This window comes from Bactrocera dorsalis, chromosome 2 (genome assembly GCF_023373825.1).
Source record: "Bactrocera dorsalis isolate Fly_Bdor chromosome 2, ASM2337382v1, whole genome shotgun sequence".
Lineage (NCBI taxonomy): Eukaryota > Metazoa > Arthropoda > Insecta > Diptera > Tephritidae > Bactrocera > Bactrocera dorsalis.
This window is the reverse complement of record NC_064304.1, coordinates 50,385,962-50,404,560: the sequence shown is the minus strand read 5'-3', so window position 1 is coordinate 50,404,560 and position 18,599 is coordinate 50,385,962. Positions and strand designations below refer to the sequence as shown.

Sequence of the window (18,599 nt, the reverse complement as noted above, 5' to 3'; positions counted from 1 at the left end):
TTTTCAGTACCTCAAACTTTGAAAATTTCTTCGAAGAAAACAAGAAAGCAATGTATGTATATCATTTTCAAATTTTGGTCCGTTTTTAGCGTTAAATACGACATAAAAATGTTCATTACGACACCAAATAATTAACGAAATAGAATTCTCTTTTATGGTGACTTACGTAAATATAGGAAAAGGATTTCCCTGGATGTTGCACGGCAAATGGACATCACTACCACGTTCCACATGTATTTCCATTACTGGCTTCTGAGTGGTACGAGGTGCAAGATTTTTGCTCAGCTCTGCAAAATAGAACAAAAAATGCTCAAAATATATTTAACTCTCTTCCGTGTTGAAATTATATGCAAATTGTGCTCAAATACAAAAGAAACATATACATAAATACCAATAAAAGGGTAAGGGTGAATCGAAGTAATTTTGAATGAAGCTGCCAATTTCGTCAGCCATAGAATAAATATGTATGGTACTTTTAAATATTATATACATATGTATGGAGATATATTTAACTTTTGGAAGTCGGTTAGACACATAATTTTATTCGTGTAACTGCATACCTTTCACCTGCAACATTATAGCATCACTGCGCTGCTTTTCTCCATTCAGTGTGTTTGTGACCAGGCAAGAGAACTTCACCAAGCTGTCCTCTGTGCGCACCGAGCGTATATAGAGGTCCCCATATGACGAAAGTACCACATAACGTCCAGCTGCATCAACAGATTAATCAGAAGGTTATTGCTTAGATAAACTTGTTATTTTCAGTGTTGTTATGATTTTTATATAAGCAAAACATAGAAACACATGTGTAAAGGAAATAGGACTATGCTCGTCAAATACTAAACAAAAATTAATAAGGACAAGTAAATATATAATATTTTCGGCCTTTTCAAGGCTTATTGTGAAATTCCTATTTATACGTTAGTACATACATTTATAAAATAATTAAGTGATCATCAAACTTTTCCTCACCATTTCCATAAAAGTCTCTGGGCCCAGAATCGAATAATACCATGAATGCGTACGCAAATTATACAATCGTGGCCACGCAAAGCTTACCACTGTGTTTCTTAAATAGTTTTAGGTCTTTTCGGTTCGTTCGCGATTTTCTTCGATTTTGTTTTTTGTTAAGTTATTAGTAAGCTAAAATAAACTATATTATATTGTCTAATTATAGTTTTTAATTTATTACGTTTAATGTGTAAAACACAAACTAGCTTTTCTGTGGTTATACAAAATCGGCAGATTTTATCGTTTTGAAAGTATTAAAGCGACTAACATCGTGTTTCAATTTATGAAAAATAAAAGTAAACATTAATTTCATTTATAGTATAAAGAAAGTAAATTAAAAAATTAAAATATGTTGTCAAATATGCACCACCCTTGAAAATTTTGAAAAGTGGCAAGGTTTGCTAGGCCACGAGTGTATGCACGATTGTATTGATGTAACACAATATTTTGTGGGTCTACCGTATTGAATATTTTTGGTTCATATCGTCTGTCCGTCGTTGAAAATGTAACATCTAGAAATTTCGAACCCGATTCTCCAATCAATCACGATGGAATAGATTTTCCATTGCCCGACTATGATAAGGGTCGAATAGCAATTACCCGCCTGAAGAACAACTAAGCGGCAGGGGCCAATAGATTACCGGACGAGCTATTCAAATACGACAAGGTGCATATCACAGCTTCTTTGCAAGATATGGTCAGACTGCAGCATGCCCAACGATTGTCGGACAAAAGCAAATATTTTCTGTCATCAAACCAACAGTCATCGCATTCGCTACTTGGCTATCTCAAATTGTGGTCAGTCATAAATTTGAAGTTGTAGATAATTTCGTCTACCTTGGAATCAGCATCAACACCAACAACAATATTAGCCTTGAAATTCAACGCAGAATCACTCTTGTCAAGAGGTGCTACTTAAAACTGAGTAAGTAATTGAAAAGTAAAGTCCTCTCTCGACGAACAAAGACCAAACTCTATAAGTCACTCAGTATTCCCGTCCTGCTATATATGTATATAGCATATAAAAAATAATTTTTTTCTAAAATTAGCCAAATATTTATGTTTTTATTAATGATTAAAGTTAGAACTATTTTTCACTTCGTTCGTAATTTATTGGACAAGTACTGTAATGCGAAGGCATGTATAATGAAATCAGCTGATGAGTTGGACTTAGGAGCGTTCGAGAAAAAGGTTTGGCGGAAGATGTATTATTTTTTGAAGAATAAGGCATTTTTGAATGGTAATCAGTATTGACGGTAAAGCGTCGAAATATTTGTGTATTAAAAGTTGTCACCTACTATTTACTTACTGCAATGATTTTCACATTTAAATTGTTGCCATTCACACTGACCTTCAATTGGGGAAAATGAATATTGATTACCCAATGTAATATGCATTTTAAGATAAATCGTTTAAACTAAAATCCGCTCCAATGAATTTCATTATTTAATCACTTCAAAGAATGCACGTTTATATCGTAGAGCAGCATCGGTAGGTGAAACCAGGACATTACCAGCAAAAAATAATAAATGCAGACCAGACATCAAGCCAGGGGACTGGCAATATTTACAAATGCAAGCGATTCTCGGCATGTGCGTCGAAGTGCGCATATATACATATGTAAGTGTGTTAAAGAGTATACGACTACGCACTTTCACATGGAAAAAACATTTCCCAATAAATGTCAACTGCAATGCATTTCCGCCTCACTACACCAAAAAACAGGGACAATGTAATGATCACCAGCCCATCCCATAGGCACCAAGAGTCATCACTGCAACATACTTACGTATAAATTCGACGTACCAGTAAGAACTCTGAATCGACAAGTTTTAACAACAACAGTAGAAAGGCAAAATAGTACGACAGTATTCGAGGAGACACAGTGCAGTGCGAAAGTGCAGCGCTAAATATTACAAAAAGAAAAGCCAAAGGTGTGGGTGTGTTGCAGTTCATCCGGAAGGGTTTCGAGCATACATTCTGCACAGCGGATAAACAAGCGAACCGCGCTGTGCATTGTGTAAGTTTGACACCGAAATGAGGTAAACATGCAATTTATTATTTAAATATATTACATACATTGTACATATATTAGTTTTATGTACTAATTTAATTCGGTTGATATTGCTTGGAAAAGACCCGTGAAAGGAGAATCGACAATCTTGGAAAAGACCCGTGAAAGGAGAATCGACACTCACCACCTATTCGTCGATTTCAAAGCTGCTTTCGATAGCACGAAAAGGAGCTGCCTTTATGCCGCAATGTCTGAATTTGGTATCCCCGCAAAACTAATACGGCTGTGTAAACTGACGTTGAGCGGGACCAAAAGCTCCGTCAGGATCGGGAAGGACCTCTCCGAGCCGTTCGATACCAAACGAGGTTTCAGACAAGGCGACTCCCTATCGTGCGACTTTTTCAATCTGCTGCTGGAGAAAATTATTAGAGCTGCAGAACTGAACCAAGCAGGTACAATCTTTTATAAGAGTGTACAGCTGCTGGCGTACGCCGATGATATTGATATCATCGGTCTCAACACCCGCGCCGTTAGTTCTGCTTTCTCCAGACTGAACAAGGAAGCAACGCAAATGGGTCTGGCAGTGAACGAGGGCAAGACGAAATATCTCCTGTCATCAAACAAACAGTCGTCGCACTCGCGACTTGGCACTCACGTCACTGTTGACAGTCATAACTTTGAAGTTGTAGATAATTTCGTCTATTTAGGAACCAGCATTAACACCACCAACAATGTCAGCCTAGAAATCCAACGCAGGATTACTCTTGCCAACAGGTGCTACTTCGGACTGAGTAGGCAATTGAAAAGTAAAGTCCTCTCTCGACGAACAAAAACCAAACTCTATAAGTCGCTCATAATTCCCGTCCTGCTATATGGTGCAGAGGCTTGGACGATGACAACAACCGATGAGTCGACGTTGCGAGTTTTCGAGAGAAAAGTTCTGCGGAAGATTTATGGTCCTTTGCGCGTTGGCCACGGCGAATACCGCATCCGATGGAACGATGAGCTGTACGAGATATACGACGACATCGACATAGTTCAGCGAATTAAAAGACAGCGGCTACGCTGGCTAGGTCATGTTGTCCGGATGGATGAAAACACTCCAGCTCTGAAAGTATTCGACGCAGTACCCGCCGCGGGAAGCAGAGGAAGAGGAAGACCTCCACTCCGGTGGAAGGACCAAGTGGAGAAGGACCTGGCCTCGCTTGGAATATCCAATTGGCGCCACGTAGCGAAGAGAAGAAACGATTGGCGCGCTGTTGTTGACTCGGCTATAATCGCGTAAGCGGTGTCTACGCCAGTAAAGAAGAAGAAGAAGAAGATATTGCTTGAGCTCTTTTGGAGATACATATACATACTTATATGGTACGTTAGACCTAATAATGGGCGAGGCAAAGATTACTTTTTAAATACTCACAAACCACAGATGCATTTTCCCAATACGATATAGTTATGGTTTTTTATAGGTTTTCGATAAGTGGAGATTTGTGGTCGTGACCGTTTTCAGATTCCGCCCATCTACAATACAGAACTTCTCATGACGCCAAGGAACAAGTATACAAAGTTTCATCAAGACATCTTACATTCTGCTGAAGTAACAGGTTGCACGGACGGACAGACAGACAGACACTCGAATTTCAACTTCTCTACTATTCCGGATTTTTATCCTGCCATGCGCTGTGAACACGGCAGTAACAACAACAACTCTGTTGCAACATATTGCACGAATATAAAAATTAATTTCTATTGAAATCAAAGATGTCTCTTATTTTCTCCAATTTAAACATTGACGACTCAGAAATAAAGCTTTTATCATCATCTCAAGAAGATTCTAATTGAATATTCTTACAGCATTATACCATCGCGTCTAAAGTTTGCCAAATTATCATTCTATAGTGAATCTTTTATTTGTTCTCTTTTTGATTTTTCCGATTTCCATAAACAGTTATTCATGGCAATCTCATGTCCACACCACTATCGCGTTGTTATGTTTTTGAGATCATGTGATCAACGATTTATATTATTTAATGAAAATGTATTACGTTTTATACAGTGTCAACATCCACTCATCTTACGACTTTTATAGTTTGCTAATTGATGTAGAAGAACAACAAAGCAGCAGGGGCGAATGGATTGGGGGCCGAGCTATTCAAACACGGAGGCGAAGAACTGATAAGGAGCATGCATCAGCTTCTTTGTAAAATATAGTCGGACGAAAGCATGCCCAACGATTGGAATTTAAGTGTGCTCTGCCCAATCTACAAAAAGGGAGACCCTACAATCTGCGTCAACTACCGTGAGATAAGCCTCCTCAACATCGCGTATAAGGTTCTATCGAGCGAATTGTGTGAAAGATTAAAGCCCACCGTCAACAAACTATTTGGACCTTATCAGTGTGGCGGGAAAAGACCTGTGAAAGGAAAATCGATACACACCACTCTTCGTCGATTACAAAGCTGCTTTCGATAGCACGAAAAGGATCTACTTATATACCGCGATGTCTGAATTTGGTATCCCCGCAAAACCAATTGGGCTGTGTAAACTGATGTTGAGCAAGATCAAAAGCTCCGTCAGGATCGCGAAAGACCTTTCCGAGCCGTTCGATACCACAGGAAGTTTCAGACAAGGCGACTCCCTATCGTGCGACTTCTTTAATCTCCTACTGGAGAAAATAATTCGAGTTCCAGAACATAATCGAGCAGGTACAATCTTTTATAAAAGTGTACAGCTGCAAACCAACTCCCGTCCTGCTATATGGTGCAGAGGCTTGGACGATGACGACAACTGATGAGTCGACGTTGTAAGTTTTCGAGAGAAAAGTTCTGCGAAATATTTATGGGCCTTTGCGCGTTGGCCAGGGCGAATATCGCATTCGATGGAACGATGAGCTCTATGAGATATACGACGACATTGACATAGTTCAGCGAATTAAAAGACAGCGGCTCCGCTGGCTAGATCATGTTGTCCGAATGGACGAAAAACCTCCAGCTCTGAAAGTATTAGGAAGACCTCCACTCCGTTGGAAGGACCAAGTGGAGAAGGACCTGGCTTCGCTTGGAATATCCAATTGGCGCCACGTAGCGAAGAGAAGAAACGACTGGCGCGCTGTTGTTAAATCGGCTATAATCGCGTAAGCGGTGTCCACGCCAGTAAAGAAGAAGAAGAAGAATCGGTGTAGCTTTAAATAAAATAAAATTATAGCAAACAAAAAATTTATTTTATAATTTGTTTATAAATACATGTAAGTGCTCTACATTTGACTTCTATCTTCCTTTGTTCCATCATCTAGCATTTTATATTTGCAGAGAAGTTTTTCTGCATCGAAAATTAAATTCAACCGCTCACTTTCGTTCATACAGTTCTTACTATACCTCCAACCGTTGCCTATCTCATGCTGTTGCTAACCGTTAAAGGCTCACTAAATTTTATACAATCTGTTAGTTTCTTTTCCACCCAATTGCCAACTCAGTTCAAATAGTTTTTTAAATTTTAAATATTGTATTTTAGAAATCTTAACCCCTCTGGTAATCCATATGGGTTTTCATACGGCGCCGATACTGTTGAGATTGCTTAAATATTAGTTGAATCAACCACACGGACTTGATATCAGGCTTCACTATGCAGCGCTGAAGGTTTCAAACTTGTCGTATGGACGATAACGTCACACGCACTTCACAAAGAGACCTTTAGAAATATACCTCAGGCGACCACTCATGTAGGTATATATAGTTGAAAGCGTAACTGTGCCAACTGTGACGAATACATCAAGGGTAAACTGTACAAAAAAATGTCAACACCAAAAATGCAAAAGAAAAACTGATACGAAGGAAAATTTGTTATATATACGAGTACATACATATGTGCATATGTTCATAAACAAATCAAATGTACATAAAAACGCCAGTGTGTAGTCAGGATTGTACCTGATGCAGTACTCACCAACATCTGATAGATCGGGCAGCAATATCTCCTCGCCGCGATGCCAGCTGGACACCTTAACATACGGGCGCACATAGTCCGGAATAGCGCACTTGATCAACGCTGAATTTCCCAAATATACTTCGGTGTTTTCCACGTGCACATGAAACTGGCGGCGAACAACTGCAAAAAAGAAAATGAAAATGCAACAACAACCGAAAGAATGTAAAAAACTACTATTGGAATTGTGAATGGCTATATAATTGCTCCTATACATGTACATACATACATACATATGTGTGCGTTTAGTGAGCACCCAAGTGTGGTTGCGAGTCTGGTCTCTGCTGTGAATGAGCGAATATAAATTCACACGGTTGAAAAAAGCTCAACATAAAATACAAAATGTGACAGTTGTACAATATTTGCATAGATAACTGTAAGCTTGTTTTTAGGTTTTACACTCACCTCACCTTGCATACAGTATAAATGCTTTGTTCATCTGGCAACATAGAACACGAGCATAACGCTTGTAATACATGTGCAGATCTGGACAATTAGTATCTGCAGCTAGAATACATGTCCAGTAATTTTTGACAAGGCGAGGATTACTGCGGGCACACAATTCAAAAATGCGTTAAAATTAAATAAAAAATTTGAAGTTGAAGAAAAATCAAAAATCTTGACATTTTTGGTCACGGAAATAGCTCCATTCATAATCTTGCGACATGTTGCTGCAGAGAGTGGCTGCACGTGTCAAGTCAAGTCCAGTTTAAAAAAGTATTTTGTTTTGTCTGTTACGATGTCATAGCCGTGTTTCGATATTTTTCTCTACCAACTGACACGAGCCTTTTCAAGAGCCGTTGAAACTTGTACAACATTTACAATTTTTTTACAGTCAAGAGTTTATGCAATATTGAATATGTGCTGGTTCCACTAATTTTGTAGTTGTCTCAATTTCTTGCTAGTCATATGGCGATCTTGCGTCATCAGTTTACGCACAGCATAAATAGTTCATCGACGCACGATTGCGTGTTGAGTTTATCCACGTCGAAAATTGTAAAAAATAATTGTACAAGCATATTCACGATTAGCCGAGATGAATATTTTAAGCTACTGTAGGCAACACGAATACCGCTCCTCTGTCAAACGTTCTTAGTACATAGAACATCAAAAATGCCAAACCTTAAGATAAATGTGTGAGTTGCCATTTTGCAACAACAGGGTTGGCAAATCCCGAAATAATAAATAAAGCCTTCGTATAAGGCCGAGCCATCATTTAGTTTATAGTTTGTTAGATCATATACCTAACTAATATGAACTTTGTATATTTTGTACTTCTCTAACCAAAACGATGCATACTTTACGTGCGTGAGTGGCAGTGGACTGAATTAAAGATATGTTATCATACAAGGTACGTTCCAAAGTAAACAGAACAAATGGTTTTTTCGGCAAAATAAATTTATTTTATTTAAAATAGTGTCCTTCTACATCAATACAGCTTTTTACACGGTTCAAATCATTACCGCAATAAACTTTTTACATCAGTTGAGATGTTTCAGTAAAAGTTTTACCAATTTTAAAGCAAAATTGAATGTAGGCTCTTTGTTTGAAGCTCATTTCCGCACCGACAAACATACTGACATTTAAAACGCAATAACTTCACTTCCAATCAATGAAATGTTATGAAATTCTCATTGGACAAACGATAAAGATAGCAAATTCTAATTCGCACCAGTCGACATATAGATGGCGTCACGAGGTGGCGCTAAATTCAAAAAGTCCTGTTTACTTAGGGACCCACCTTGTATTAAAAATCTGAGAAATCGATAATATGTAACAGATTTTATGTAGTGAAGTTGAATGCAAATGTCAAAATATTTTATCTTATGACTTAATATACTGCCAAGTGCTTTCAGAATATTTTCAGTATTGTTTACAAACCAAGAAAAATCGCGTAGGAGTTACAATTTGTTTTCTCTTGGTTCTAATTCAAACTGAGCATTGAAACCAATTTTTCCAGTGTAGGCTAACAACTTTTCCAAATAGCAAATAACACAAAAGTTCGACCGCCTGAGCGTTGTAATGTTCGAGGCCGCCTGCATATACTATAAATGTGACGGTAGGAGTCAGACTATGAAACCCCAAGTATAAATATTGAATGAGCTTTTAAGGGAATAATATAGGATCGGTTGGCACGCTGCCCCTTTCCAACTGCCGCTAACCGTCGCTCATCAGCAAACAAATGGCTGCTCGCAATGTTTTAAATACGTAAACAGTATTATTTTTACTCCCGAATTCTTTGCTTTACACTTTTTCATTTCATGCCTTACCAATTCTATGTACTTTTTGCTTTCGCGACCAGTGGAAGTCAAACAAATAAAGTATCAGCAGATTTTTCGCCAGTAAATTAAAATTGACGTAGGAAAAACGCAAAAGCAAAAAAGTGCTGAGGTAAATAAAAACAAATTTGTGCACATACGGGCTTATCGGCAGAGTATCACGGCATTTACGAATATTTACGAGAAATCCAAAAATAGGTGAAAAACTTACTGTCACACTGGAAATATTTTATCGCTCTTAATTGTTGCTATTTCATTTTTTTACGCATTGATGTGGCACATAAAGTGCATGACAAATGAACGCGAATAGCTTTGGAAGTGCAATCAACTTGTTGGCGTAGGTGTGTATATGTGTACAGTAAATTCTGATATATGTACATATTTGTATCGAGCATTATGTATTTGTAATTAGAGCTCAACGCCTTTTGGTGATAATAGTGTCAACACTGGCAAAGTAACCTCATTCTTATCAGCAGCTGCTGTGTTGCACGAGAAAATCTTGATTAATTTCGCCTACAGGTATGCTGTGGTGAAATGATTACTTTTCACGCTGCTTTGATGTCAACTTGTTTGCTAACTACGAGTGAGCGGAAAACATTGACTACAAAAGCGGACTTAGCAGCCAAGCAACCAGCAAACAATATCACGGGAAACACGCGAACGTTTGGATAAATACGAAAATCAATCACGAAACACAGGCATATGCATTAGGGTGTACGTTAAATCCAAGTTTATTTTTGATTTACTGACCCACGATCTTTTTGATTGGTTGAAAATTGTCAATTTGGCATTAAAAAAAACCACCATTTTATACCTAAAACACCCATTTTGTTAACTTTTGATATTTTTCAAAGATCGTAGGTCATTGTATAGGAAATATCTTCGAGTTTAATAAACTTTCGGCACCTACGAAGACAGCCCATAACTCCGTAATTTTTCCAACATTTTTGTAAAACAAAATCTTAAAATATAGCTGAAAATATACCTTATTACGTTGAAAGAAGTTTAAAATATTCAATCTCGTAATTTCTCTTAAAAAATTTCACAAAAATCGCTTAATTTTTCATGCGTCACACTGCTATAGCCCGTTAAGGTACTCGAAGTAAAGTCAGCCAGATGTTCGAAAATTTTGATATTAGTTATATAGAGGCTAGATCAAATTATCGCCCAATGTTATCTATTTCAGACACAAAGACACTTTTCACTGTAAATACGCTCTCTCATTTTCATTAAGATAACTCACATATTGTTTGATATATGGGGCACAAGGAAGTATTGACCCATTTTAGCTGATTTTTAATATCAGGAGAGTACTTTCTTTGAATTTTTGTTGTATATCCCATAAATTTATCGATATTTCAGGTCAAAAATCTATTATAGATACTGTCCACATATGTCTGTCCACAGTCCACATTTCCGGTATTTGGGGCTTGAACAGTTTTGATTGGATTTGGACAATTTTTGGCATAAGTTGGCATGCATTAAAGGAATTATTAGTGCAAAGTTTTATCTTGTTAAATCAATTGCTTCTTGCTTTGGTACTTGAAAATAAAAGAATCAAATGAAATTTAAAATCGTTCTACATGAGAGTAGGCGTGGTTGTAATCCGATTTCGCTCATTTTAGCACTGTGGCATAATAATGTAAAAGCATTCGTATTTAATCGAAATCGGGCGGTCGGGTATCGAGATATGTGCTGGACGGAGCCACGCCCATCGTCAAATTTTTACTACGATGTGTAAAATTTTATATCTACTTATGTCATGTTTAGTTATTGATTTATCGCGCTTTAGTAATGTTGAACTATACCGTTGTATGGGGAGTGAACGGTGTCGAGAGGGATGCTTAATTATCGTGAGTAAATTTGGCTATTCTACCTTTAGTCATAGATAACTTGATAGGAATCTCTTTGGTTCGAGAGAGAGTTGTCAAAACTTTCATTTTTTATAACATTTGCCAATGCTGCCACTGCTGAAAAATATTAGATTGGACATTTTATAAACAACTTTTGGGTATTTTGCAGTTCCACATTACCACAGAGGTACGCAAATAACTCGTTACCGATATTATTTTTGGGTGCTCGGTTCCCCAGTAGGCCTATACTCGTATAACCCATATATATAAATTCGCAGTGAGTCGATGTCGCCCATCTACGAACTCAATCTTTGTTTTTTAATATGGAACGCGCATACCAAGTTTCAAGACATCTCAAGTTTTACTATTGCAACCATTGCTACAGAGTATTATAGTTTTGTTCACCTAACGGTTGTACATACATATGTATCACCTAAACCTAATCGAGATAGTTATGAGGTTATATGTATATATAAATGATCAGGGTGACGAGAAAAGTTGAAATCCGGTTGACTGTCTGTTTGTCCGTCCGCCCGTCCGTCCGTCTGTGCAAGCTGTAACTTGGGTAAAAATTGAGATATCTTGATGAAACTTGATATGTGGGCTCCTTGGTACAAAAAAAGTTCGAGTTCCCAGATGGACGTAATCGGACCACTGTCACGCCCACAAAACGCCATTAAATGAAAACTTATAAAGGGGCAAAACAAAACAATACATTAAGGTATAATTTAGTACAGAGGAAGGGACATCTGTGGTCATAATTTTTTGAAAAAGTGGGAGGGGGCCCCGCCCTCCACTCTTGTTTGAGTAAGCCTCGCTTACCCTCCATATAACCGTACTGTTAAAAGCTACTAAAAGCTCGATAAATTGATAACTAAATACGCCTGAGACTAAAGAAAGCTTTCAATGAGAGTTTTAGAACCAAAATCTGGCAGCCATATAAAGACCTCATGAAGGAATACAAAAAAGCAGTCAGGAAAGCTAAAAATGACTCATGGCGATCTTTCTGCACATCGATTGAAAGTTGCAGAGAAGCCGCTAGGCTGAGTAAAATGCTATCCAAAGATCACATTAATACTCCCTACATTAGGTCGGAGGGAAGTGATTGGACCTCCTCGGCAAAAGAGTCTCTGGAGGTACTAATCACAACACACTTCCCCGGGAGTCAGCAAACACCTTCAACGAGGGTTCAACCGGAACCACCGGTGAACGCAGCTGACTATCGAAGCCAAATAGTAGACAAAAGGAAAATTAAATATGCCATAAATAGTTTTGCACCATTTAAAGCGGCAGGTCCTGACGGGATTATGCCCATAATGCTGCAGAAACTGGTAGAACCAATGGTTCTAAGGCTTGAAAATATATACAAAGCAAGCATTCAACTATCTTACATCCCAAGAAATTGGAAAAGGAGTAAAGTTGTGTTCCTTCCGAAACCAGGCAGAAGAACACACGAGAATGCCAATATAATAGATACACACGTAAGAACAATAATGGCGAATAAGTTATCGAAGTCCCAACATGCGTACATAAAGGGCCGATCAACCGAAACCGCCCTTCACGAGGTGATAAGTGTGATTGAAAAATCACTACACCACAAACAATACACCATGGCTGCTTTTCTAGACATAGTGGGCGCCTTCAATAACATAGAAGTAAATACGATAATTAATTCTCTGGCGCATGGGGCATAGATGACACTGTGTGCAGATGGATACTATCGATGCTCGAGAATAGGAAGATTATAGCTTCAAACGGCGCTGCAACACAAACAAGTTATGTGAGTAGAGGGACGCCTCAAGGGGGGGTCCTCTCTCCGCTTCTATGGGTTGTAGCGCTGAACGAAATACTTCTCCAATTAAACGGTGGAGGAGTGAAAGCAGTAGCGTATGCAGACGATATAGAGTTGTTGGTATCAGGTATATTTCCTTCAACAGTCAGCGAGATTATGGAAAGAGCACTTCGTAGGTTAAACCTATGGGATAAAAACAATGGTCTAGGAGTTAACCCGAACAAAACAGAATTGATGCTATTCACTAGCAGAACCAAAATACCTCAGTTTCAACTTCCGGTACTAAACGGCATAACACTCACTCTATCCCCAACAGCTAAGTATTTGGGGGTGGAGATTGACGCCAAACTGTCCTGGAAAATAAATATAGAAAAAAGAATAAACAAAGCATACATGGCCTACTATACTTGTAAGAAAATCGTCAACAAGAATTGGGGCCTCAAACCAAGTATAATCATGTGGATGTACACGGCGGTCATAAGACCCATACTCACATATGGAGCTCTGGTATGGTGGCCAACGTTAAACAGTACAACATTAGAAAATTAAATGGAATACAAAGAGCAGCATGTGCGGGTTTCGGGCGCAATCAGGTCATGTCCGACTGATGCGCTCAATGTGATCCTGCATCAACTACCAATGGACATTTTTATTCAAAAAACAGCAGCTATTGCGGCGATAAGAATAAAAGAATTGGGAGGTTGGAATCAGCAGAACTACGGACATAGTGTAATCCTAAACAAGCTCACTATTAATAAATCAGACTACATTCTCCCAAAGCTGGATTTCAATAGACACTTCCAGGTGAGGATACCATCTAGACGAGAATGGAGAAGAGGTTCAATTGCAGAGGAGGGTACCACCTCAGTCTATACCGACGGGTCCAAAATGGACTGCGGAGTGGGCACGGGGGTATTCTCCGCTGATCTGGGCATATCTCTCTCTATACGTCTACCGAACTCGGCTAGCATCTTCCAAGCAGAAGTACTAGGCATAGAAAAAGCCTGCGAGGTTATATTAGAAAACGACGGGAATATACATAAAGCAACTATATTTACGGATAGCCAGGCGGCCCTCCTGGCATTGTCTTCACCCATGACAAATTCCAGTATAGTTCACAAATGCAAGAGAGCACTAAGCTCAATATAAGACATTGATCTGGGTTCCCGTCCACAGGAACATTTTCGGTAACGAAAAAGCAGATGAGTTGGCAAAGGCAGGAGCTTTCCTCAATGAATCCGAGGCGGAGCTCATACCGAGCCCGCTAGGATCGATCAAAGGAGAGATCAATAGACAATTTCAACAAATTGCTAACAACAGGTGGAAAAACATTACAAAATGCGTCATAACTAAACAATTATGGCCAACATACGACAGGAAAAGAACCAACGACCTATTAAATAGGTCAAGAAAAAGTATTTCCAGAATAACAGCTACCACAACAGGGCACTGGCACTGAGAGAGAAGGTAGAACGTAACAGCAGCTACAGGAGGTTCTACGAATAGTCTACCAAAATGGCACATCAGTGCTAATTGAGCCCGATAGGGCTGCACTCCTACCTACCTACCTACCTACGCCCGAGATATTAAATTTTACCACCGAGATATTATGAGAAAGCTTTATGGGAGCCGGTGTGAAAATTGGACGATGGGCGTGGCACCGCCCACTTTTTGATGAAATCCCATATCACAGAAGCCGACCAATCGATTTCGACAAAATTTAGTATTAAAAACAACAATCACGCCTTCTTCCCATATAGCACTATTTTAAATTCCATTTGATCCGTTCAGTTTCCAGTACACAAATCAAGAAGGCATTAATATAACGGGATAAAACGTTGAACGTATAATATATTTAGTGTGAGCTATCTTGTGACCAAATTTTTTTTAAATCCAATAAAAACAGCTCAAGCCCCTAGATACCGAATATTTAAGCCCCGGTACCTATAGTTCACTTTTGATCGAGAATATCTGTCAATACGAGTACATAACTGAAATTAAGGTATAATTCTTCTCTCATAATGGTATGTCTGCAAAAATGGGTTGGATAGAACCAATACTTCCCTAGCCCCCATATACCTAATATCAGCATTTTCGAACTTCGGAGTTACTTTGTACCGCATATATCGACAAATATGTGAGTTATCCCATGAAAATACAATAAGAGAGCTTGTTTTATTCATAACAGTATATCTTTGTGCCCAAAATAGATAAATTTGAGAGAAAACTTGGCCGAGCCCTTATATGACTAATATCAGGATTTTCGAACGTCTGGCAGACTTTCCTCCTGGCTTTATTGCAAGTTCTTCTTCTTCTTAATTGGCGTAGACACCGCTTACGCGATTATAGCCGAGTTAACAACCGCGCGCCAATCGTTTCTTCTTTTCGCTACGTGGCGCCAATTGGATATTCCAAGCGAAGCCAGGTCCTTCTCCACTTGGTCCTTCCAACGGAGTGGAGGTCTTCCTCTTCCTCTCCTTCCCCCGGCGGGTACTGCGTCGAATACTTTCAGAGCTGAAGTGTTTTCGTCTATCCGGACAACATGACTTAGCTAGCGTAGCCGCTGTCTTTTAATTCGCTGAACTATGTCAATGTCGTCGTATATCTCGTACAGCTCATCGGCCCACCGAATGCGATATTCGCCGTGGCCAACGCGCAAAGGACCATAAATCTTTCGCAGAATTTTTCTCTCGAAAACTCACAACGTCGACTCATTAGTTGTCGTCATCGTCCAAGCCTCTGCACCATATAGCAGGACGGGAATAATGAGTATAGAGTTTGGTTTGCAGCTGTACACTTTTATAAAGGATTGTAGCTGTTCGATTAAGTTCTGCAGCTCGAATTATTTTCTCCACCAAGAGATTAAAGAAGTCACCGTGTCTGAAACCTCGTGTGGTATCGAAAGGCTCGGAAAGGTCCTTCGCGATCCTGACGGAGCTTTTGATCTTACACAGCCAAATTGGTTTTGCGGGGATACCAAATTCAGACATCGCGGTATAAAGGTAGATCCTTTTCGTGTTATCGAAAGCAGCTTTGAAATCGACGAAGAGGTGGTGTGTGTCGATTTTCCTTTCACGGGTCTTTTCCGAAATTTGGCGCATGGTAAATATCTGGTTGGTTGTTGATTTTCCAGGTCTAAAGCTACACTGATAAGGTCCAATCAGTTTGTTGACGGTGGGCTTTAATCTTTCACACAATACGCTCGATTGAAATTTATACGCGATGTTGAGGAGGCTTATTTCACGGTAGTTGGCGCAGATTGTGGGGTCTCCTTTTTTATGGATTGGGCATAGAACACTTAAATTCAAATCGTTGGGCATGCTTTCGTCTGACCATATTTTACAAAGAAGTTGATGCATGCTCCTTATCAGTTTTTCACCACCGTGTTTGAATAGCTCGGCCGGCAATCCATCGGCCCCTGCCGCTTTGTTGTTCTTCAGGCGGGCAATTGCTATTCGAACTTCTTCATGGTCGGGCACCTCTGCTCCATCGTCATCGATTGGGGAATCGGGTTCGCCTTATTCTGGCGTTGTACGTTCACTGCCTTTCAGCAGGATGGATATGCTCTGGGCATCGGTGACTAGATCACCTTTGGGGGTTCTACAAGATAATGCTGCGGCCTTGAAACCTTCTGTAAGCGGCCGCAGTTTTTCGTAGAATTTTCGAGCATTACCCCTATCGGCCACAACATGATCGATCTGGTTGGTAGTTTTTCGATCCGGAGACAGCCAAGTAGCTTGATGAATTTTCTTACGCTGGAATCTAGTACAACAGATAGCCATATTTCGGGCCCCGGCGAAGTCGATCAGCCTCAACCCATTTGGGGATGTTTCCTCGTGGAGGCTGAATTTACCGACCGTAGTGCCAAAGAAATCGCAAATCAGCGATATGTTGAAGAACCTCGCTTTGATGCGGACTGTGGCTAGACGTTCATTCACCCGAGTGAATGTTAGTACTCGGCGACGGAGCTTCTCTCCCACCACGAATCCCACAACAAACTTGCTCTCCTTTATATGGCCACTGTAGTAAATGCCACAAGGAGCTACTCGTATCTGTCCTTGTCCCGTCCATCGCATTTCTTGGACGGCGGTGATGTCAGTCTTTATTTTCACGAGGACATCAACCAGCTGGGCAGCGGCATCTTCCCAATAAAGAAACCGGACATTCCAGGTGCATGCCCTCAAATCATAGTCCTTAATTCGTTTGCCGTGGTCGTCATCAAAAGGGGGTTCTCTCATCCGAGGCTGGTTACTACTTTTTATTGGCAGTGTTTTTTTACGTGGCGAGTCCCAAACCCAGCGCTCAACCCTATGCAGGGGATGTTTCGCCTTCTCACTTTAGCTCGCCTTCAAACGGATGTTCTTAGGCTACCCAGAGGATACTTGGTCAAAGACCAGAAGTCGTGAGTCATATGTAAAAGAATCGTTTCCGGCCACTCCCAAGTGAATGGCGATCAGAGAACTTTCCTCACTTGCGTGAACTTCTACACATGACTCCATCCTCCTTCATCTACCCATCCTTTTGCAAGTTAAAAAAGTATAAAACGATCGATTGCACCCTTGTTATATATATATACTTTCTATTTTTAATGAGATACATTAAAATGCCGAGGTTCAAAATGCCGACACATCAAAATATATACCTTGTTCACCCTTATTTCTATCGAAGCACAGAAAGAAAATTCTACTGACTAAGGGTTATGATCCTGATCGTGTTCTTGGCCGAGGGCCGAAGTCCGGAAGACCTCAAACGAACAACGCCACCTTTTATTGATTTGTTGGTATTTTGACTGTCGGGATTCTACATTTCGAGATTTTGATTGTCGGCATTACGTTATAAGCACATTTGAATTTTGCCGGTATTTTAAATGTATCCCATAAAATATACTCATTTCTTCGGCTCTAATATTAATATGTGTTTAATGTACTGAAATTTACTCAAAAATGTAACTAAATTTATTGGTAAAAATAATTTTAATTTAATCACGTCCTGTCCGTCTCTGACAATGCACTCTCTCTTCCTTTACAAACTTCAAAACCTATTTAGTTAAAAGCAGAATTTTCTATATATACTTACATATTCTTGTACACATGTACATATATAACTATGTGAGTTGCATATTTTGTGGAAAGTTCTTGTACTCACCTGCTTGGAGCTGCACGTTCCGGCTCAACACAGTGCCAGCTTCGTTGGCTGCTCGACAACGATATATCGTCTCGTGCACGTCTGTGCGATAGTATTGCGCCAAAAACGGTGGGAAATATAATGTGCCATTACCAGTAATTTTTCTGCAAGACACCAACAATAACATTGGTAAAAAAAAAATTAAAATGCTGTAAATTTGTGTTTATTTTATGTATTTGTAACATAAAGTGTATGCGGATATGCTGGTAAAAGTGGCAACATTAAGCGCCAGGAAATGTCCTTATTACCGTTGTTAACATTTGTACTCGTACGCAGACTATATAATGGTTGATAATTTAGTGTTTTTGTTGGAATCCTCACTTGGAATCATAACTAAATTTGGAACTGGAAAAATTCTATACTTGTGCTGGTAAAGAAGATCAGTGTTTTCAGTTTTCGGTTCTTGGCTTTTTTGTATTCTACTTGTATCATTGGTATCAAATTGCTTTATGATAAGAGCAAAATAGGTGACGACCACATTGATATGG

At 39.4% G+C, this 18,599-nt stretch overlaps 1 protein-coding gene across 6 annotated transcripts in view; it reads right to left on the bottom strand.

Moving 5' to 3' along the window:
• LOC115065727 (Down syndrome cell adhesion molecule-like protein Dscam2) overlaps positions 1–18,599 on the bottom strand; it is a 138,452-nt gene that overhangs the window by 72,991 nt on the left and 46,862 nt on the right. For all 6 annotated transcript variants that reach the window (XM_049447426.1, XM_049447428.1, XM_049447425.1 and 3 more), the window contains exons 4-7: positions 18,073–18,215; positions 6,965–7,126; positions 561–710; positions 167–287 (exon numbers count right to left, since the gene is read on the bottom strand). In XM_049447426.1, coding sequence (XP_049303383.1) covers positions 167–287; positions 561–710; positions 6,965–7,126; positions 18,073–18,215 — 576 coding nt within the window. The remainder of the gene's footprint in view (positions 1–166; positions 288–560; positions 711–6,964; positions 7,127–18,072; positions 18,216–18,599) is intronic.